General features: G+C 36.8%; 1 protein-coding gene across 1 annotated transcript; it reads right to left on the bottom strand.

Annotated features, from left to right (window-relative positions):
* Window positions 1-3,081: 3,081 nt before the first annotated feature.
* Window positions 3,082-16,003, bottom strand: LOC104271214 (tyrosine-protein phosphatase non-receptor type 3-like; the record flags this gene model as incomplete). Its single annotated transcript, XM_009865819.1, has 5 exons — window positions 15,936-16,003; window positions 10,689-10,752; window positions 10,193-10,365; window positions 4,750-4,884; window positions 3,082-3,258 (listed from the first exon to the last, which is right to left on the bottom strand). Coding segments are annotated over exons 1-5 (617 nt in total), but the record flags the coding sequence as incomplete, so codon positions are not given.
* Window positions 16,004-24,476: the final 8,473 nt, after the last annotated feature.

The following is a 24,476-nucleotide window of genomic DNA, read 5'->3' as shown; positions in this document are numbered from 1 at the left end:
CTAGGCATATCAAGGACAAGAAGGTTATTAGAAGCAGTCAGCTTGACTTTGCTAAGGGCAAGTCATGTTTGACCAACCTGATAGCCTTTTATGAAGACATAATCAGGTGGATGGATGGTGGCCATGCAGTGGACATGGTTTATCTGGATATCAGCAAGGCATGTGACACTGTCTCCCGCAGCATCCTCGTAGGTAAACTGAGGAAGTGTGGTCTGGATGACCAAGTAGTGAGGTGCGTCGCTAATTGGTTGAAGGGAAGAAGCCAGACAGTTGTAGTCAATGGAACAGAGTCCAGCTGGCAGCCTGTGTCTACTGGGGTCCCTCAGGGGTCAGTGCTGGGGTGAGTGCTTTTCAATATATTCATCAGTGACCTGGATGTGGGATTAGAGAGCATTGTCAGTAAGTTTGCTGATGACACAAAACTGGGAGGAGTGGTTGACACACCAGAAGACTGTGCTGCCATTCAAAGAGATTTAGACAGTTTAGAGTGCTGGGCGGGGAGAAATCTGATGAAGTTCAACACAGGCAAGTGTAGACTTTTGCACTTGGGAAAGAATAACCCCATGCGCCAGTATGGGTTGGTGACCGACCTTCAGTTTGGAGAAGAGAAGGCTGAGGGGTGACCTCATTAATGTTTATAAATACGTCAAGGGGAAGTGTCAGGAGGATAGAGCCAGGCTCTTCTCAGTGATGTCCAATGACAGGACAAGGGGCAATGGGTACAAGCTAGAACATAGGAGGTTCTGCAAAATCACTGGAAAAAACTTTTTCCCTGTGAGGGCGACAGAGCCCTGGCACAGGCTGCCCAGGGAGGGTGTGGAGTTTCCTTCTCCGGAGACATTCAAAACCCACCTGGATGAGTTCCTGTGTGACCTACTGTAGGTGATCCTGCTCTGGCAGGGGAGCTGGACTAGATGATCTTTTGAGGTCCCTTCCAACTCCTGACATTCTGTGATTCTGTGATTCCTTGTGTGGGAGAAGTCCAGGACAAGTGTTCATATTTAATAACAAAGACATGCAAGTTAAACTTTTTCCTTATAAAACAGATCTAGCTGCTAGTGTAAAATTCCTTCTTTCAATAAAGCTTTCAGGAAAAGGAAGATTTTACTACACATACATACTTAATTTTACCTCACATCTTTCAACAAAGAGAGTGAAGCAAGTACTGACTACTGTAAGAACATAAAAAAAGAAAAACTAGAATGTAGACTAACAAGCTGTAGAAAATTTCAGTGCAGAGAAGAAATATTTTATTTTATTTGCATAGTTACTGTACATTTTACCTCAACTGTTAAAAAGGAAAGTATCAATTACCGTTTTAGTTAACAATAGTTTAATAGTATATATAACAAAGGATCATTAATTCTAAGTGTTACAGTCTCCTTCCAGAAGATACACTTCAAATTGAAATTCATCAGATTTACACAAGCATTTCTTCACTTACCTGGAGAGTATCAAATATTATAAACATACCCAAGAAACTAAGAATGCACTGGGGATAAGATGTATAGAAATTTAGTTTGTGCGAGGTAATAACAGTAATCTTCTCCATAGTGAGTGAAGAGTATTCATATACAGTCATTTAGTGCTCAGAAAATAAATGAGTGTGCTATTTTCAAATTTAGAACATCTTATTTTCAGTATCTGGGAAACAGCATAAAAGCAGGCTTTCCCACTCCATTCTCAGTAGGCATAGGATAGGTGAAAGAAAGAAAAACTACAGAGGAATAAAAGAAAAAGAAAAAATCCAATGATGTACTAACTGACAGGGTACAATCTACCAGTCACAGAACACAGCACAGCACCTTAGTTTTCTATCTACAGCTTCTACCCTCATCATCTCCTCTTATAGTCTGCCTGTCACTATTTTTACTCAGAAAATAGTTCTAAAAGTGTATAATCCACGTAGGTTAAAACACAGGAAAGACATGGCTTCCTGTCTAGGACTATTCACAACATCTAGAGGCATCACTTTTATGTTATATAGTACCATGGCTATTACCGATACTACTAGAGCTAAAGTTTGTCTGACTTTGTCAGAAAAACAATTTAAAAACACCACAGTAAAAAACTCCAAATATGCATACCACATACTAATTTCCCCCTTCTTTCATAGAAACCTCTGTTGCAATGTAGTAACAATATTGCAGTAATAAAAATTCAAGAAAACTGGTTAAATCCAGAGTTTAAAGCTACAAATAGCTGCATGCTATCACAGAGGTAGGTGAGTCCATCTGCTTCCATTAATAGGACTTGCCTTAAAGTTACCAGGGATCACCAGAAATCAATTTGCTTCTGTAACGTCACAAAGTAACCTGCATTTCAATCCACAGTATTGTCCCTAGCTGAAAGTTTTAAAGCACCTCTGCTTCCTTTTTGATACTGAACAATAAATGACTTTCTACAATATTTCTGAAGTTAATATTGAGTAATCTGAAGATACTCATTAAGAAACGCCTCTGCAATATAAGAGTGAGGCCACACATAAAATGTAATATGTGAGCAAACAAACTATTAGTGCACAAAAAAATCAGTGCTTCAAGTCCTGGAAGTAAACCAGTGCTTAGACCACTGTCAGTGAGAACGAAGTTGGTCCTCAAGGAATACAGCGACAATGCCTCAAGGCAAAAAGCAGAGACAACCTACAGTTCCTCTGAGGAAGAAGATGGATGACGACCAACATTATTGTGTGCTTGTGTTTACTCAAATGCTTTCAACTGATGATGCTGAGCTGCACAAAACCAAACCAAAACAAAAGAAAACCAGCCCAAAACAGGAAGAATTTAACAGGTAGGAAAGGGCTGAAGAAGCTAGTAGGAAACAGGCTTCTCTAGTTTTACTGAGAACTCAACTACCGGGAATTGTTTAGAGATAAAGGATTTTGTTTGCTTTTAACTTCTTTTGTATCATGGCATTCACAGTTCAGCAATTTGTCAAAGTAAAGCTTTATGAAAACACTAAACTCATTTTAATATTATGAGCGATGACGACTGTTTAATTTTAAAACTGTTTGAGTTTTTTTGTTTTGTGTTTTTTCAAAAAAATCAAAATAGGCAGTGAATTGCTTGTAGAAGTACTTACCTCCTTTGTGGACTACGGTTTTGAGAGAACTCCGAATCACTGTCCTTTGATGTTGGAGAGCCCTTATATGTATAAAAAACATCTTCTGTTTCAGTAATATAACTAATCTCATTTGTAAGGTTATCTACAGATGAGTGTCGTGGTTTACGAATTTCATGACGTAGTCTAGGACTCCGCCTTTAAAAATAAGGAACATAAATAGAAGTTGGAAGATCATAGTAATTAATTAAACTTTATCAAAGTAAATTTTCTACCCTCTTGCAATATATGTCCAAAAATCTTCATTACTGGCCTATAAAGTCTCATTTTAAATAATCAACTTTTAAACACTTTGTACAGTATACTAAGCAATGATACACTGCTAGGTTCAGTAGGCTGAACCCCTCTAAAATGCTACCTGTATTGTTAAATTGTTCTGTATTGTTCTAATCACAGGATAATTTAGGTTGGAAAGGAGCTATGGAGGTCAACCTCCTGCTCAAAGCAGGGCCAGCTGAGGTCAGAGCAATCTGTTTATGGCTTTATCCAGGTAGATCTCAAAATCTTGAAGTATGGAGACCACACAGCTTCTCTAAGCATCCACTACTCAACCATCCTCATGGTGAAGCAGTTTTTCATTATGTCAAGATAGAGCCTCTCTTGTGTCAGCATCATCCTCCCACCATGCAACAGTGAAGAACGTGGCATCATCTTCTAGCTAGCATCCTCCTAAGTATTGCAAGGCTGTTATCAGGCATCTGGAGTGCCGTTGTCTCAGCCTCTCCCTACAGGGTAAATGCCTCAGACTTATGACTACCTTGGGGGCTGGTGGCCTTTGCTGAGCTTGCCTCAGTTTGTCAGTGTCTGCCTTGTATTAGTTGACATGAAAGCGGCTGCCACGTTCTAATGAGGTCTAAAGACTGCTGAGCAAAAGCACTATATAATCACTTCCCTTGATCTATTGCCATCACCTGTGCTTCTGTTAATACCACCAGGTTGCTGTGGACTTTGCTGCCAGGGCACAGCAGAAAAGCAGAAAGCTCATGTACAGCAGGCTGCCTATGAAGACCTGGTAAAGGTCCTCTTCCAGAGACTTGCATTGCATACAATACTGTTGCAAAGTCCTTCCTGGGGTTTTGCATTTTTCTTCGTTAAATTTCACACAGTTCCTACTGGCCCATTTCTCCAGACTATCAAGGTCACTCTGGATAGCAGCCCTGCCCCCAAGGTTATTAACTCTTCCCTCCCTGTTTGGAGTTGTCTGCAAACTTTATGAGCAACTACTCCATTGTCTCCTCCAGGTCATAAAGACGTTAAGCAGGACAGGTCCCCAGATAGGCCCCTCCAGTATTTCACCTGTTATTGGCCTCGAGGCAGAGTATGACCCATTAACAACTCCCCTCTGAGTCCAGTCATCTGACTTTTTTTTCTTTTTTTTTTTTTATTTAAACCACCTTGTTGTCCACCCTTCCAGAACATAATGTCTTAACTCAGGTATAATATTTTGGCAGATAGTATCAAAAGCCCTGCTAAAGTTGAGGTGACACCCACTCTTCTCCTGTCATCATATATATTCCCAGAATAACAATGTTTAAATGTATACATATACACTACATAATTATTCTGCTAAAGTACATACAACTGGAAAAGATAGGAGGCTGGAAGAGATGGGAAAGGCTGAAACTTTACCAATTAGGGGTAACAGGAGGTGATCGAGAAGGAAGGCTTTTGGTCTCTAGATGCTCAACAGATAAAGATCGTCTCATAGATGGGTTCCAAACCATCCCACCTATAACTTTTCTGCAGTACTGGCTGTTTACAGACCTGAAAAGAAATAAAAAACTGTAAGTGAATTTTGCGTAGAAAACTTAAATGAAATACAAAATTGACTTTCATAAGCATATTTTATTTCATGTGTTTTAAAGAGTTCTTTATGCTTATCTCTTCTTACTTATGCATTTGCATTCTCACAGAGCTGTTTGCTGTCCTTCACTTGGGACAATAGAACTGTTTGTTAATCCTGGCTATAATGTTAATCACAAGTCCGGTAAAAATAACTTTCTCTGAGAGTTATTTTTAACCCAATTGTGTTTAAGAAAATGGCGGGGAAAACAGGAAATTTGGTATGTCCTATTGGCACTGAATCAATTGTCTGACAAAACACAATTCAAATACAGGCAAAAGATTCTAGATGTTCCCTGTGAAAACTCATAAAGGGGTAATGATTCACTAATGGCTTCACTGAGCACAGGACTACTTTTAACATCTACCTGCTGCCTCAGTAAAGAAGAGCTACACCAGACCACTCTCTATTTCCAGAAGGAAGCCACACTTGAGTGATTGTGTTCCTTATAGGAATAAACCATTGGAGAAAGATGTGACATGAAAAGGGGATCTCCAAGTTCAAACTGTTTCTTGTGACAAGAACCTGACAAGATAAGGGTTGCATCAGAACCAGAACCTCAGATAGGAAAGCAAAGAAAAAAAATCTTACTGGTGGAATTATACAGCATAAAGAATTTTTTTAAGGGGATTGAAATTGAGATAACTTTTTTGCATTTTTGTTACACAGCATTCGACAAGACAAGCAACGAGATAAGCTACGCATCTTCAAGTTTACAAGTCTCAGACTTCTAATGAAAAAGAAGTAATTTATGAGTTACAGAGAAAGCACCTTTGGTTCACTAAGTCTTGAGCTGTACATAATAACCAGCTTGGATAGCAGAGTATGTGAGGACTTTAGAGCTGAAATGGCTCTTTTTTGAATATAGCATTAAAGAAAAAGGGTTTTTTTGCTATGGCTATTACTCAATGTAATCTCAAACCTTAAGTATACTTTACATTGTACCACTGCTTGTTCATATAGAAAGAAAAGAAAAAGCCAAAACCTTTTTATATTCTGAAGTATTTTACATATATTTTTCACGATTCTAAAGCAAATTAATTCCTTCATGTTCTAAATATGTACTTTTCTAGCTTACTCCAGTTTCAAAAGAAAGAGGGAAAACTTAATAGGATGTGTCTACCTATCAAATTCAGTTACTTATGTATGGTTTTAAGCTTAATAAACATCCAGGCCATGAACTCAGGAGAAGCTTTTGCCCGTGTTACAATTTTACTCCTCTAATTGTTCTGAACACTTAGTGATAAGCCTCCAGTTACTCTGGTTTTCTACAAAAACAAAGAGTTCTTTCAAAGAAGTCTTACATGGGTGGAGCTGAAAGGGATAGTTGAAAAAGAGGATGCATTATGAAAAATAGAATCCACCTATTTTTCATTAATCAGCTTTCCTTTTTTACAAGCGTCTGTTCATGCATTTTTCCAATTCAGGTGACTTTTGAGGTGCAACATAACTTACGTGATGGAAGTCCTAATCCCAAACCCCTAACCGTGGCCATAGAATCACTTTAACAATATATTCTCTAGATATTTCTCTTAAGGTACATAACATGTACAATCTCCTGAACTCCAAGTAGCTGCTCTTCAGATGTCAAATACGAGGTTATTTCTCAGTAAACAGACTGAGATACTGCCAATGCCTTTCTGGAACGGGCTGTAATACTATTACCAACGTTACCCTTTGTGGGAAAAAAAAGAAAAAAAGTACATTTTTATCTTTTCAGGAAGGGATGAGAATGCACCTAGGCTATTCAGCATTCAGTCCAGAAACACTGAATGAATTTAGCTCTCAAAATCTAGGAGACATGATTCACCTTAGAATAAGGCTTACAACTCAGAAGCCTAATTTAAATGGAATTCCACTAGTAACTCAAGCTAAGAGAACCTAAAAGGGCACAAGAGATGTGCAAATAAAAAAATGTCCTAATGGGTTGCAAGAGTTCAACTATTTGATGCAATAAATGCTAATATATCTGCCTCGCGTGAGTGCAAAAGAATCTAGGACAAGGAAGCCACAAATTCCAGAGGAAAACTTGTGATACTTTAGGTGGTAAAACACCCTACAAAGCTGACAGAATTTGAAAGAATTGTTAAAAGGTCAATTTTAAAACATCCAGGGTTATATGGTGTGGTTGGTGGTGTTTTTGTGCATGTTTGGTTTCTTTTTTTATTTGTTTGTTTGATTGGTTGGTTTTGATTGTTTTATTCAACACAAAACTTAGCTCCCTTTTATATCAGAGAATGCAGAATCCTTTTTGGTAGCGTTGCTTCCACATGAGATCAAAGCAATCCTTGAAAAGGAACATGGAAGCTCATGTTGTCTCTTATAACATTCCACCATCACAAACAAGTAGGAATGTAAAAATTTTCAATATATGACTGATGACTTCAGAAGTGACTTGTCTACACCTGTCCTTAAATCTTTTGAGAAAATAATTTGCAGAGTGACAGTGACCAAGTCGATAGTACTGAAGGTCTTTCCAAATTCTGTACTTCAGCAGCCTCTGATAGTAAAGGTTGCTGAGCCATTTCTGCCTCCCATAGACCTTAAATTTCACGCTTGTTGCTGGCATAAATAAGGCCAAAGACTGCATTAGCACAGAGAATACCATTAAGCTGGTGGAACATACCACAATGAACAGTTGTCCTTAGAGATTCCTTAAGAGCCTAAATAAGCAATTCACCCAGAGATAATGCCTCAGAACACGAAATTACTTGAAAAGAAGTCCTTCTTATTAACCCTGTTCAACAGTGAGAACAACCTTGCATACTACAGGCTATTAAGAAAGTGCAACAGTAAATTTGTCAAAAAAATCAAATGCTTTGTAAAAACTGGAATGATATTAAACTGGTACCCTTTACTGTTTTCTAAACATCACAAGTGCTCTGCAATGCCCTTGTGTACATATATATACAAGCATCAGGATTTTGAAATCGTTTACAAATTTGAGAGAAATAAAGGACATGACAATCCTACAAGCTTTGAGAGAATCACCAGCTCAAAACCTTCACTACAGGAAGAACAAGTTCATATCACACTCCATAGAGGAGATAATTCTCAAAATACAGACCTGTGAAACATTAGAAAATTAGATTACTGTTCTTACATAATTTTTTTTTTTACTTGCTTCAACTATGGTCTAGTACTAAGTGAAAATATTAAATTCCACTCCAGCAGAAAAAAGCATTTTATCAACTGTTGGACAGCCCTCATGGGTTACCCACTTCATTTACAAGCAATGCTAGTCCACTTGGTATAAATTTCTGCATTATCTAAAGAGACATGACAGTATGAAAAGCTAGCCAGTCAGCCATCAAAATCTGGGAAGCTATTTGAGGTATGATGACATCATTCAAAAGCTGAAGACTATCCAAACAGGAAAGAGAGAACCAGTCTGACAAATTAAACGTTCAGTTTAATTAAACACAAACAAAAAGAAGCAGCTGGCAAAGGGGTAGAGAAGAAATTTGGATCAGATCTTTTTATGGTTGAAGTGAAAAAAAGGGCCACTTGTGAACAAAAAGGAAATCACGATCCATAACCTTTCTGCCTTACATTGCAGTTTTATCAGACAACTGCACTTCACTCAGAGAGCAATGCTGAGAAAGCTGAGGACTAGTTCTTCTAGGACTTCCTTCTATACTGAAAGGGTTCTCAGCCATTGGAACAGGCTGCCCAGGGAGGTGGCTGAGTCATCGTCCCTGGAGCTGTTTAAGAGACGGGTGGATGTTGTGTTGGGGGAAATCACTTAGTATGTTCATAGGGCTGGGACAAAGGCTGGACTTGATGACCTTCTAGGTCTCTTCCAGCTGATAGGATTCTATGATTCTATAAACAGAAAACAATAAAATACTTCTCAAAAAATTACTAGAACAAGCACATTTCCAGAGTCTACATAGACTACAGATGACCAAAGAACCCTGCAAAACCCCACATTCAGAAAAATTAAATAAGACTTTATTTTTCATTCAATATTAATAGGAAAAAATTGTATATGTTTCATGACAGAATTTGTTTCAGTGGTGGAGAGGGTGGGTGGGGACGAGACACAGATGAGAATAACACATGACATCTGTATTGGTTAGTATTTATATTTTGTACTGAATTGCTGCTAAATGAAACAGAATAAATCAACATAATCAAAGAAATCACTGGGACCAATACTGACAAAAAAAATCTAGAAGCCTTCAAGACGAAATCTGAGTATAACCTCCCACTCTAAGCTAGTGATTTAATCTAGTCAAGATTTCAAGATGACATTTGACTAGGTCTCTTAAACCCATAAAGAAACTAAGGAGCCAGGGAATATGGTCCTCATTTGAAGGAATTACCTGTTCACTTGTGACATAAAAGAGAATAGGAAAAAATGTTTTAGCTATATAGTGAAAAAAGATCATCAGCGAAGTCTTAGAGGGATATTTGTCAGGAACTCCTCTGTTTATCACATTCAGAAGTGAATTTTCCAGAGAAAAGAGTGAACAAAATTCACACAGGAATGCAAAAACAAGAAGTCAGTTGTGAAGAAATGCAGAAGGATATTACACCACCAAATGACTAAACAATAAACTGGCAGATGAAGTTTAACCAAGTTAGGGCCCAGATGGTGCATATGGGGAGGAACAACCCCAATTTCATACAGCAAGATGACAGGCTCTGAAGTATTACATTCGGTGAGCTACAGCTTGGATATTACTATGAAACTACCAGCTCCATGACTAACAGAGCCCAGCAAGGCAGACAGAAGTGTCACAAAAGCGTTATCTTGAGTACTTGGGCGAGAGGAAGTTTTTCATCTTGATGTCAGTAGTGAGTGGATGGTACAATGCACTTCATAAATTGCCATAATGTAATAAACAGAGTGTGTGTATATAACACTAAGTGTAAACAGTTCAAAACAATCTGTTCCACAAATTATCTTACTGGATCATTAGCTACATGACATTTTTACTTCTTAATGTTTTTATACCTCAAACTGAAACAGCAAGTTGACACAACACCAATAAAACCTACCTTATTCAAATACCTTTTCAGGAAATCCTAAAAAAGGTTTTGTTGTAATGAAACTACGTTGCAGAAACTGAAACCATGGCTCTAACTTGTCAGATAATTCACATACAGACTAGGACACAGCTGTGGGCAGAAATGAACTCTCTTGCTCCAGCTTGAGCTCTCACTGACACAAATCCTCCCATGCCCATTACAAAGCAAAACATGCTTTCACACAAAACTTACTTTGCTGGATTTCTAGAACCCAAGGTCCAATAATGTGACAGTATCTTTTTTTCATGAGGTAGTGATTTCTTTGCCTGAAAAAACGTGTGATGCTCTACACAAGATTTCCACAGATTTTTGCATGCTCTGTAATTTAACATGTTGAAGGCAACAATATGCTCTCTGGATTCATTCTGAAACAGTAAGAAATATCATGTTTCAATATATACAAGCAGATCAAGTGCAGTAAACAATCCCATAAAAACCCAGTAAAATTAGCTTAGGAAGGGGAAAAAAAATACATTTAGGAAAACAAAAGCTCAACAATCTAGTACACTTTGAGCTGGAGATGGGCAAAACAGTCCGATGAAATTCTACACTGCAAAATGTACACTTTAAAAGTTTAAGCAATACTGAAAAATGATCAAGTTCTTTAGCATTTCATTGTCTTAATATCTAAGGCACAAAAAATCTGAACATGACCACTTAGGCAAAATAGAATCAAATGACTACTTACATGTTTTTGTCGTTGTTGTATAAAAAATTTTTTCCTTTTAAAGGAGATTTTTAATATGTTCACCCTAAAAGAAATAGAACATGAAATACTAAAGAACATTGAGGGATAAAACAATGAAAAATAATTTCAAATACAGCGAGTCTAAAAGATTATAGATGTCAAAAATTCAAGGAATAATATGTAGCCATCTCTTATGTTGAGTGGCAAACAAAAAGGAAAAATTTTAGCTAAGAAGGAAAGCCTTTTTAAAATTAAAATGCTTCCTCATTTACTCTTTAAATAGTCCACGTAGCAATTCTCTCCCACCAAATCTATTCTTGCAGCAAAAACTTGATGACATCTTTTACTAAGCTGCACAAATGTTGAATGTGTCAAGTTTGTATAACTCAAGAATCATACGACAACTGTGACTAAAAGAAAAATGAAGACCCTAATGATATGACAAGGCTGGTCATACAACATCTGAAAATTCCCAGAGACTTCACAGAATTGGCTTCACAATGTGAAAAATATCATGTGCTTGTACTAATAACTAAACAAAGACTGGAGCTAAAATTGTAATTTTAGAAGGATGAAAACTGTAAGAATGAGTGTTAATATATTTTTCACTTCAGTTCACTTTGCTACAAAATTTATGTGGCAATTTTATACAGAACTGAACAGCTCCTTCATACATACATACATGGTAAGAATAAAGATTGTCTAAGGTAAAGATTACAATTGGAATTGGTACTCAAGCAATTTTCATTTTAATTACATGCTTATCATTTTAGCTAAATTAAACAAACTTCTGGGCACCCACGCACCTTCCTACAGCAAAACAAAGTTTGTCTAAAATACCTAAATTTTCTCTGCAATACTTCTACTTCAATAACTGAAAACCTACACATTTTGGAAAAAGAAATCTGTGATCCGTGATCAGTTGGAATCATATGGATGCTTTGGAAAAGCTATTTAAGCTCTAATCAACTCATATCTGCCTGAAAAAACACCATGAAATGGCTTTGAAAGGTTGTTGATAAAGCCTCAGAATATTCTCGTCGACTGATAATGTTTCACAGCACCTCGGATTTCATCAGGTATGAGCTATATTGAAGGTCATCTTAGTTCTTACCACAATTTTTGCATCACTCTCAGCAAGTGGGACAATGGCAAATCATTCATTCCTGCCCATAAAAGATGCATTTCAGTCATAGGGCAATGTCCTTCATTGATACAGGAAAGTGTATTTGCCACAGAAGAAAGAAAAGTAACAGAACATACAATCCTCTCTCCTGCACAAAAGAGGTTGAAAGCCGATTGTGTGCCCGCTTCTGAAAATGCTTTTCTCCATCAATTATGGAACCAAAAACAAACAGGAATTTCTTTAATATCATTCTTCAGTGATCAGGCAAATTGTTGTGCAAGTCAACGGAAAGTTGAAATCATATTCACCTCTCCTGTTAGGTCAACTCGAGATATTTGCATTATTTGACTCGTTACTTCAAACAGTATTCACCTGTATTCCTCACTTTAAAGTTCTGGATTCTGAACTTCCTGATAAGTAATATAAACTTTCAGTTTTATTTACTGAGATGCAGCTTATTTACATACAAATCCTGTCTTAATCCTAGTAGCACTCAAGTTTTGTGTTTTTGGTTATTTCTTATCACATTTCTTGACTTAAACTTCACTAAGTAAATTTAGGGAGTCATTCTCAGCTTAAACAGTTGCTGTAATGGTCTGTTCTTACCCTAACGTAGAGCCAGCAGAACATCAGCACAGAGAAAAATAACCTTGCAGATAAAGCAGAAAATTCTCTACCCAACAACAAAAATGTAGCCAACATCCCAAAACACCAAAACTCTCCAAATTGCTCCCTGCTCCTCCCGTCCCACTTTTTTTAAAACAAACAAACAACCCCCAAACCAACATGATTCACTGTATTACCACTTAATCACTTCAACACAAATCAGGGCTTTAGGTCTTTTTATTTTGACTGTCCTCTAAAGTAAAGCATCCTTCTCAATTCCATTCATTCTTCAAGTACAACTAAACCTATTTAATTCGGTGACAAAGAACACTTGCTAATCTGTCAGTTTTATTTAACATTAACTGAAAATCATTCGCAATGTTACGCCTACAAGCTGAGTGAATATTCACACAGAGCAGAAAAAAAAAATCCAAGAGATTAAGGTATCAAAGGATTTATATTTAACAAGTGCTTGAAGATGTCATATACAAAATATGATCTGACTAGAATGCAGTTACTCTTATTCTAACTGGTTGCTCAGCTGCCCTTATCACTCACCAATAATCTGTCCAGAGACTATGCAACATTCACAAATCATTAAATTTCACAGTTTACTTGCAAAAAAAAATAAATTTGTAGTACATTAAAAATGATACATTCTTTTGGGTCCCATCTTCCTATCATTCATAAGGGTCAAAATAGACTTGTCACTTAGTGGGCAACTGAATTATTCATTTCTAACTGGCAGTTCTGTCCTAGCATTTAGTACTAACAGCTGGTATTTCTGATTTGAAGTAAAAAATTTTCTGTAGCTGCAAGTCTTATACTTTGTCAACTGAAGATTCGGCAGGAAAGGTTCTGTCAAATTTGCTATGTAAGACTGTTGAGTTGTTTTCTAAATTTTACCTAGCAATGTACAATGTATTCCTTCAGCAGTTTCTCTGAAATTTTCAAAGCTAAGAAAGAGCATACACTGAATAGCACTTAACTGCTGCTGATGTAGAGAATAATTGCATGCTTTTGCCATTAAGATAATATTTTACTTTCAAAATAAACTTTGACGGTATCACAAAACATTCAAGCACCCCCAAGAATAACTTTCCAGAGTATCTAAGATGCTGTGTTAAATCCAGTTATTTTTTAAAATCTGTCTTGACTTGCATTGCCTCTGACTGATCAGTCAGCTCCCTACGTAGGCTGCTCTGATTGAAAATCCTCCTTTTGCCAAGGCAGCACTCTCTCACTACCTCTGTTCCTGAAAGCTTTTGGTCCTCTTTGACTACTACCATATGGCACAGTTGCATTGTTGCCATCCACTAATGCTGCAGAGTATTTTACTTAAAGTTTTGGTAAGAGTGCTTTGGTGGTGTTTGCTGCCACCTTGAGTTCCACCATGTGTACGGTGAAGCTTGCTCAGCCCATAGGAAAAACGACTGACTAGAAATGGTGTTACATAAAAATCCTAATTATCATTCAATGATCTGAATGTTTGTTTATTTGGGTTTTTTTGGGGGGTGGATGGTGGTTTCATTCTCAGGCATACACTGTTCCGTAAGGAATCTCCTTACCTGTACAGCTTCGGCTCAATCAGGATACATTAAAACTCCAGCCATTATAGAAATATATTCTGCTTTGATGTCTAAGAAGAAATTGAAAGTGTATACCACAAATACAGTGCAAGCTAGTTTCCTCTGGTGACTTCCCTTGACTGCTTGTTTTCTGGGGTGGAGAGGTGATAAGGCAAGGAATGGACACCATTCCTTCATGAAGAATTATGACTAACTGATTCAAAAAGTTATCCTCTATTTAGTGAATTTTTGTTCATTTCACATTGAGATGATATTTTCAGAGACAGACTGGGAAAGCTTGGAACAATTGCATTAGCTGTCAGTTGAATATATCACTGCCTAAACCACATATTTTAGGGATGAAATTAGTTGAACTGAAAAATTTCTGTGTTTTTTCTCCCTCAATATCTTCCCATAAATGAGAATTTTTATTTATTTTTTTTTTTTGTGATTGATGCTTTAGCATCTGTGTTTTACTCCTCTGTGCTGTCCAGGAGTGAAAATAGCACAGGAAGCTGTGGATTCTTCCTGCCTTGTGTGCTATAAAGCCCCCTTTCCATTCCCTAAAAAAATCATACAGTACTGGACTTTAAAATGCCATCGCTATGGTTTTCAGGAAGGACTATTATCTGTTCATACCTTAGGTCACTAATTTGGCAGAACAAGACTTGCAGAAGACAGAAGATGTGCCTCCAGCTGGCAGCTTTTAAAGCCTGTAGCTGTTTAAAGAAGCTGAGAGACTGACATACGAATGGGCTCAGGGCACAAAGATGAAAGTCTTTTATGGTTTAGTGTGCATTAGAAATGAAAAAATACAAGATTTCACTGTGCTGTACAAGAGCATTATTGATATACACTTTAGATGGTTACAGTACATCCAAGTGAAATGAAATACAGCTCACTGTAAAGAAAAAAGAAATATCCAGAGACGGTGCAGTACATTTTCCACTAAAATTTAAATTGAAAATTATTTTATTGCTTTCCCATAGGAAATATCTGTTACGTTGCGTTCATAACGAATGGATGGAATGACTAAAGTTTTTCAGAAATACTGCTATGAAGGACCTTTTTATACAGTTAAGTGGCAAAAAAGCAAGTACACAACCCATGAGAATGCACTTTTCTTCCATAATTAAGAACAATATACCATCTTACTGAAAACATTCTCCAGAAAAATTACTACAGATTATATGAGGAAACTATGCATAGCATGATAAATCTATAATTAATCAAGTACACAAAACAAAGTAATACTTATTTTAAAAAAGACTGGGAAAAATTCTTCTTCATCCAGTCCAAAAAGCTTAAGGAAATGCTCAGCCTCCATATGACTTCTAATTGATGTGATTATTTTTAGTATGGTGTAACTAATAAATCATGTAAGTACTATAAATAATTATACATTCTAATGTTTTCAGTATTGTAGAATAATGTAAAGGTCTCTTGCCCAGAAGACTCCAAAACCTAACTTTATATAGCCTTGTTTGATGACATTTAAAAATTTGTCTAAATGATATTATCCTACTTCCAGTAAATCTGAAACTCTAAATAAGTCATTTTACATTTCTTTTATGAGAAACAAATATCTTCTTGCTGAATGACAGGATAAAGTGATCAGATTATTATCTGCTGAGCTTTACTAGTAATATTGATTTTTCTTATAAGAAAACGTATTACTGGGTGTAACAGCAGCAAATCTTTAAGACCACGGGGTCCTCCTAATCATGTAATGTACGCAAATTAACTTGATCAAGACTTTGCATACTGCAAGGAGTTCAAAAGTCTTCGACAATTAAAAGGCTAGGCAATAGGTTTCACTTTTATCTGAACACAAGGAAATATCATGATACCCCAACAAATTTATGTATTTTAGGCTTCTTTGGAATCAATATTAAAGAAAATGTAAGACTGAAAACACCACACTTTTTTACTAGCAAAGAAATTTACCAAGGATAGAAGCTCGTGCAGATGAGTTTTCTATATACAGCAATTCCACCGGATGCAATCCCAATCATGAGATCTAGGTTATGAAGATCCTACGGAAGAAAAATACTGTAAGAACACAGATGCAGTTTGTGACATTCCAAATTAGCTACTTATAAACTGATTTTCAAGTTTTCCATACTTCAGCTGTAAAAATTCAATCGCATATTTGGCTTTTTTTTCCTCATGCATCTCTTTCCTTTGATGTTATCTAATAGGTATTATAAACTTTCACTCACCAAATCAAGTTGTAATGTTCGTCTTATTACCCCAGATAGCCTGATACTGACCTAAAGACTAAGTTTTCAAGTCTAGCTTTATTAATTTAACCACAGAAAAGAAATGGAAATACTTCCCAACATCAGTCAGGTAAATATCACCGAATTTTGGGAACTGAACACAAATGTCCTGATTCTAAGCTGTTTAAAAAGACAAAGGAAATAATTCCTTCTTTTCCTTCCAAAAAACATCTTACCAACAAAGACGTGACCACAGTTCTGCATATGAAAGTATGCCAGAACAATATACATGTGTACATTAATACTAGTTACACTAAACCAAATCCACTGTAAACTAAGTCAAAAACTGCACTTTAGCCTAATGCACTCAACAGGAAAAAAATCATAAATTTACAATCCTTTATAGGTATTGAGATACTCAGGAGGAAACACATGCTTTCATATAAGCAAACACTTCAGTATTTCTCTTACTCTAGAGGGGAAAAAAAAAAAAAGGGTAGGGGGAAGGATGCTGAATGGTCGAATGGTCAATTTGAGTCTAAAACCAAACCAATGTTACAAAAAGTTGCAGATCTTGGCTTCCTATTTCTCCATGATCAACATGTACTAATATGTTATTACACAAGTTTCTAAACAGAGTTGAACACATGCATAATTCTGCATTTAAGTGTTGAAGTATGATGGGTTAAAACATCAGGTTTAACTCAGAAGTAGTTTCAGACTATTCCGTAAAGGATGGCCAAAGGTAATGGATTCTCTTGAGGCATTCAGTAGCTCAGCTGCTCCTCTAGATGGAACTCTGTGCTCAGCTAACACACAGTTTTCTTGTATGTCCAATGCCAATTTCTTCATATTAGTAAGGCACAGAAGAATAAAACAGGTAGCATGTGCTCTTAACGATACTGTGGAAAGTCTGTAACAACTCCTTAAAAACAGTTGAATACAAGAGTGTGACACAGGCATACAGACGACTGAAGCTGAGCCTGATGTACAATGTGATTTATAAACCTCCAGTGAAATACCACAACAGTTCATAGAGGATGAGCATAAGCTATTTCATACATACAGCATTAACAGTGAATACTGAGAAGATGAGAGGAATACTGGGTCCTATCTCTGAGAGCATAATGAAGGTAGGTAGGTAGCAGTGCAAATACACTCAAGGTAGCCCAGAATCAGGTGAAATTATTAACAATCCTCAGCAACATCCTGCCCACTTTGGCAAGAATTGCTGCAAGAGGAGTTGGTTGAATCTCCATCGGCAGAAGCTCCTGAACTGCCAGGTTATGCCAGCATAATACAGGAATCCAGAATAGACATCCCTTTATCTTAATACTTGGGGAGAAAACAGAAAGGAGACAAACTGCACTTAATTTAGCTGCCCCTGCCATGATACGGCCAACCTAAAGCAGGGTAGAAACCTGTGGGTTTAGCACGTGGAGCTTACTCCAGGTTCCTGCTTTTAAAAAACATCAGTCCTCTGAAGCAAAAACAGCTTTAGGAGAAGAACTGGGAAATCTACATGGTTTAGCAGAAACAACGGATTGGCTAAACACTTGATAGGCATTATGAGGCTAAATTACTCTGTCTTCTCCAGCAGCTTTGTCAGAACAAAGTTCATTCCCCACTCCCCTCTGCCTCAGGCCAAAACACTAATCTCCGATGCTATTTGTTATAATGAATCCTCTTGGGTTAAACCTAAGAAATCCAAAACCAAGATTTTGGACCAGTATAAAGAAAGAGGGTCTCCCAAAAGAAGGATGATGTGCAGTTATTTCCCTTTCAAAACATCCATGCTGTTAAATTGCACAATTAAGAAATAATGTGTATATTTTTCTTTTTACCTTTTCTTTATAGAGACAATCATAAAAACTATAAAGATAAAAATGATCATGCCAATCTCTAGATAGTTCAATACTGATTCACATTTGATTTCACTTACAATTATCATCTGGACTTTTGTAGATATGCATGTAATATTGATTCTAAAAATTTCCTATCTTCATTTCTCTGAGTGAAAACTGAAGATGAGCTAACATCAGACTAATTACTAAGCAGATGAGACAGTGGTCCAGAGTCAAAAGGAGATTAGAAATTCAAGAAATCTCAGAACAGTTTAAGGTATTACAAATTCATTCTCTTGAGTTTAGCACTATTTCATTTTTTAATACGAGTATTTTAGCAGTTCAGATTTATCCTCAGAGAAAAGCAGAAATGTTTGCAGATGAAAACCGAGTTCAGATTAATTCAATAATCGAAGTTTCATGTAACATTTAAAGGTAATCATCTTATAAAAGTTTTTACATTATCAGAAGACACAAGAACATCAGAAATTTGTTCACACATGCTAGATTACTTACCCACAACCAATGCATGTGAACCGAATTATCCACAAAACAGTTGCCTCTCCTGATACTCATATCAGATGCCATGAGCACAGACAGTTCATATTCTGATCACTTCAATTATTTCCTTGTCTTTGCACTTTCCCCCATCCTTAAAAAAGGCCTCTACTATTTGAGCACTGTATTTCACAAATATCAATGTAATTACAGTGGCTTTATACAGGAGTACTTTAGGAATTCTTTGAAATCTAATGCAACACGTAGTTATTTGTGGTAGCATAAAGCAATAAAAAATGCTGAAGAACAAATAAAAGACCTTTTCTATACCTTCTAATCATTACAGAAATTGATGATTTTTTTCCATTAAAATTCTCAGTGCCAGAATTATTTAAAAAGTCTCAGAAAAATACTAGGGAAAACACTAGTTATCTTTATTTAGGAAACCAACTATCTGCACTATACTTCTTTAAGTTTTTATACTGCAAGCTTTATGTCAACATGATTTACTATTACAGAAAAGCACAAATTAGAATGTGCACACTAAGATACAATTAAAAAAAAAGTATTCTTGGGATTCATATCAGACAACAGGTATAATCAAACAATTAAATGTCAGTAGCCAGTGAAATACTAGGACATGTTTCTTATCAATGCACACCCTGTGTCTGAAAGATTTCAAATACATTTTTAGTGGTCATCTTCCACACTGTTAAATACTACTTATATGTAGCTTGGAGTCAAGGAATACAGGAATAAAAAAAAGATTCATATATTCTTAACACTGTCAGAGAAAGTGAACTCTTAAAATACCTGCCAACTACATCATAGTACTAAAAAGAGCATTTATTTTCCTTCAAGCTAAGGCATTCATAAACATTAGTAAAATTAAGTAAAAAAGTATTGCAGCACTGAAACAAGTCTTAAAAATACATTGTTGCTCTTTCAAGGAGATCTAGCTTATTTGGTTGAAATTTCAACACCTATGTTACACAGAAATTATTGAAAAAATTCCCAACTCATTAATTAAAAATAACATAGGAAAAAGTCAATACTTAAAGGCTCCTGGGTTTACTGCTATTAGTTTCATGTACAAAAAGGCATATAATTTTTTTTCCTAGTGAAAAATCACAATGTAAACATACTCTACCACTGTGCAATTCTACTCCGTAGAAGTCAAGCGTTCGTGCTATATTTATGTAGCAGGACTCCGCTTCAGATTGCTTGAGGCCACTAAAAGAAGGAGAAAAAGAAATATATGGACCATAGTCAAAAATGAAAGACATATTTACTCAAAATGCAGAAAGACGGAAGAATCCCATAGCCCGATCTCCGACGAACAAACCCCATTAACTAGTGCCCCAAATTCTTCACTGGTGAAGGCCTTCCTAAATTCATCTCAACGATTGAGCAAATTATACACAATATTATTACCCTAGCCATTCTAGACTGGTTCTAACTAGAAAAATCATTTGTATCTATTCTGTTTAAAGGGATGACCAAACAATTCTCTTACAAAAGCTTCCTTCATAATAAGAAGCTGCATCTGTAAATATTCTATATTGCATAGTCTCTCACAAGGAAGTAATTTAGAAGAAAGATTAGAAGCAGAGACGTACTAAAAAAGCATAGGGGTGAAAGAAGATTAAATAAGTTAAAGTTATGAGACGCATCAGGGAAAAGCCATCTGAGTTTGTCTACAATCTAGGTCCTAAAATACTTTTTTCTCTTGCTGTTAGATATGCAATGTGCTCCAAGACTTACAAGGAGTCTATCTTCTGGTCTCCTAGAAGGTTTCTACGATTCTGATACTTTTTTTCCCAAGAGACAAAACCACAAAAATCTCAAATAAACAGATTATGTATCTTCATGGAAGAGCTACATGGGATCTAGTAGGAGTGTTAAAAACCAAAGAATCCAGCAGTAATCCCTACCTAGCTGGTTCTTCCACCAACCCTTCTAATTATTCAACTGAGAAGAATGCGATGTGGCCTAAACAAGATTCCTTTAGGCATAAGGAAAGCAGCCCCTTGCAAAAAATTGCAGGGCCAACACCAGTCAAGAACTAAACAGATAAAAAGCAGCTCTCATCTTGAACTGTAAAGCCACTGCCAGCAGTGTGGCTTGAGGGTGTCATAATATTGGAAAAAAAGAGCAAAGACAACAAGAGCTGTTTGTCTCAATCCTGAGATTAACAGCTTATTCAGATCTGTATCTACAGTGACTACTGTCACCCTGATTTTGAAAAACATTAGTTGACCCTATCTCTTTTATTGTGTTAGAAAGGTGGAAGAAAAAACCCACAAAATGATCATTTTATGATAGAACAAGATGCTCAATATGTTTGCAAGAGTATATTATTGTCATTTCAATCAAGAACTTTGTCCAGAAAGATGGAGAAAGTCTGTTATATACTAACAAGATATGTCTGCAAATTGCACACACCATCTACACCAGACCAATCAAGCCTTGTGTCTTGAAGGGCCAACAAGAAAAAGCATCTCAGCACAGATTTAGGTTTTCTTCTTGTTTTTGTTACACCTCCCGACTCCATTAGAGAAGAAACAAAAACACCAAGGTCCCTGAGCAGGTGGCAGTTACTCAGTGAGATAAACAGGCAAGAGGAAACCAGTCTTGGTGTATCTTTCCAATTTTTACAGCCAAGGGCTAACAAACATAATCTGGAATATAAGCACCATATGAAGTTTCAAAATGCATCCCTCTCCTCAAATTGATGGCAAGATGTGGCAAGCACTAAAAAAACATTACCAGTTTGGATAATCCACATCCTAAGACCTCAGGCTAAGCCCACTAATCAAAAAATGGAACACCTTGCTAGAACAACCTACATACAGAAAAATCCCCCTGTAGATTTAGGGATGAACACAGAAGGAAAATTTCCGAAGCTATACCAGTTCAATAAGACAACAGTTGCTTACGCAACAGCTACTTACCATCCAATGACTAGTGCCTAATATGAACATGTTCATACAACTATTTTATGTTATTTATGTTATTTTATATTAAATCCGAGAAAGTAGTTAAAAAAACCCACTGCATCAAGCCACAATATATAAGACATAACAAGGCTGCTCAAGTCTGTATTCTGTTTTAGCAATTACAGCCTTTTAATTCTTCTTTTTAAAAGTTTCTCACTGAAGAACAAGAAAGGATAGGTGTTTATAGGTCTGGCTTTGCATTCCGGTAATCTAAGAATGCAAATTTAAAAGGAATAATCATTTACAGATACACAATATCATCTACAGCAAATTTTTATTCCAAATTAGCAGAAATCTCACTCCAAAACAGTACCATTCTAAAAATGTAAGAAAAATTCTCCCTTTCCATCTTTCCTTCTTGGAAGGCCTGGTAAACATCAGACCATTTTTGTTGCATACATTACTGGCACTAATCTAGTCAAAACCAGTCTCAAATATATGTATTCACGACGAATGCCAAAGGATACAAGAAATACTGCTAGGATATACAGTAACTTGTCTGTCTCTCCCTGCACTCCAAAATAAACAGGCCTGAAGAGCTAAACTTCAAAAAAAGGTGCTAAAACAAGAGGGAAACATTTTTCCCAGTCTAGACTACTCGAGTATTTTTATTCAGAACTTCACCACTTACAAGAATTCAAATAGAGCAGTTAAATTTCTTGGCCATCAATGCTTCACTCAATGAAAGCATCAATTTCACTGAAAGGACCCAGGAAAGAAGTCTTTCCAACAGACCCCACTGCATCTTTGTCCACAACAGTGTCAACTCCTAGTCTTGTCTCTGTAGGACATAACCATCTCTGGCTACGGCAACATTAAACACATGAGTTCAAACCAACGACTTCAAGATTCTTCAGAAACTTCCCTCAGTGGTCTCCGAGATGACTGTTTCCTAAAGACAAGCTTGTCTACAAGTCTCCCTCTAAAAACTTCTGTGCCTACAGGAAACTACAAGTTAATTTGGAAGGAGCAGAGGCTTCAGCTGTTGTGTGCCTAAATATGAACTGCTAGGAAAGCAGTTCAGATTAGCACCTAGACAGAGGGAATGGCTGTGGTTAGAGTTCAGTCCTTCTCTCTTTTGCCCCATAAACGACATAGCAACACGCACGTTCTGGACTGCTAGGCAGCACACATGAAGCTCAGGACTATCCACTACACCCACTGGCAGCAAAGAAACAAGAAGAAGAGGTAAGATTACTGAAAGATGACCAAAAAAGCCAAGGAGTATTAGGTGGGGATAGGAAAATGGAGATATTTCAGGGTATAAAGCAAAACGAACTGGGAGAGTGGGGAACTACCTCTGCTGCAGTAAAGATACAAACAGATAACAAATCCATAGAGATTCAGATTTCATTTGCTCAAATGCTCCCAGACAGCTTCTTAGGTTGGCATATTTGCATTTGGCTTACAAATTTCTGATCAACACCACTAACTCTAAAGCTGCATTCCTACAAAAGGCAAATAATGAGCAGGGTCAGAAAAAATAAGTAACAGCAGACTGACTGGAATAATCTGTTGTAGCCTTTATACCACACTCAGGAGAGTGGAGAGAAAGGACAATGTTAATTCAAGTGCTTCCTGTGTTGTTTTTTTGCCACAGATATAAAAAATCATCTATAGGATTAAAAAAAAAATAATCAAACATCCTGGATTGAAAATCCCCTCAAACATCTAGTACAGTATTTTAGATAGTTGCCATTAATAATGTATAATGCTAACTGATCCAATGGTTGTTGTAACTAGAAATTTATTTAAACATTTTAATACATTGGCATGATACTCCAAATATGCTTGGTCTAGCACCTACATGGTAAACACAAATATTCATTTAATTAAAGCTATATGAAATAAAATTGTCTGTTGTACTGAAACTAAGAACTTGAGTCTTATTCTTGTCATCTTTTTTTTAACAAAAACAAACCTCAGGAGGTGAGAGAGAACTAAAAGGCAATGTTACCTGTGTTGCTCATGTAGCGACTCCACTTTGGTAAGAAAATCTTTGTTCTGCTCTGGTATAAAGTTGTAATTTGACAGATATCCTGAATGATGTACTGAAGCGTTATAGTCTCCAAGTTGTGCTGTTAGAAAACAAGAAACACATACAAAGTTTTCATAGTTAATTGATTATTAATTAGAAGGAATTCCTTCTCATTAAAACACACACACACATATGTGGATAGGCAAGAATTAATAATTATGTGCAAATGACAAGCAATGTTGAACACAGGAAATTGCATGACATAGGTAAAGAAGGATTTTTTCACTATATGCTTAACACGACTATAATCTTAGTACTTTTTTCAGTTACGTACATAGCCCTACTTTGGTATCATGAGCTGTAACACCACTACACAGGCCTTACATGCAATGTCAGAATGGATGCAGTAGCACTAGAGAAAGTCAAATTGCTTCAGTAACAGACAGCAAATGGAATCAATTTGATATACATTTAATTGACTATAACATATTAGAAGTCTTCAGCAAGATCTGTCACTTAGAAAGCATCTACTCTTCACAGTGTTGACATTGTCTCCCACAACATCCTTGTAGCTGAACTGAGGAAGTGTGGTCTAGATGATTGCGTAGTGAGGTGGACTGTGAACAGGTTGAAGGAAAGAAGTCAGAGAGTTGTGGTCGATGGGACAGGGTCTGGCTGGAGGCCTCCATCTATATCTAGTGGAGTCCCCCAGGGGTCAGTACTGGGACCAGTACTATTCGGTATGTTCATCAGTGACCTAGATGAGGGAACTGAGAGCACTGTCAGCAAGTTTGCTGATGACACAAAACTGGGAGGAGTGACTGACATGCCAGAAGGCTGTGCTGCCATTCAGTAAGACCTGGACAGGCTGGAGAGTTGGGCGAGACGAAATTTGATGAAATACAACGAGGGCAACTGGAGAGTCTTGCACCTGGGAAAGAACAACC

The sequence above is a fragment of the Apaloderma vittatum genome, unplaced genomic scaffold, assembly GCF_000703405.1.
Source record: "Apaloderma vittatum isolate BGI_N311 unplaced genomic scaffold, ASM70340v1 scaffold13523, whole genome shotgun sequence".
Classification (NCBI taxonomy): domain Eukaryota; kingdom Metazoa; phylum Chordata; class Aves; order Trogoniformes; family Trogonidae; genus Apaloderma; species Apaloderma vittatum.
The sequence above is the reverse complement of the archived record's forward strand: the minus strand, read 5'-3'. Positions and strand labels throughout refer to the sequence as shown.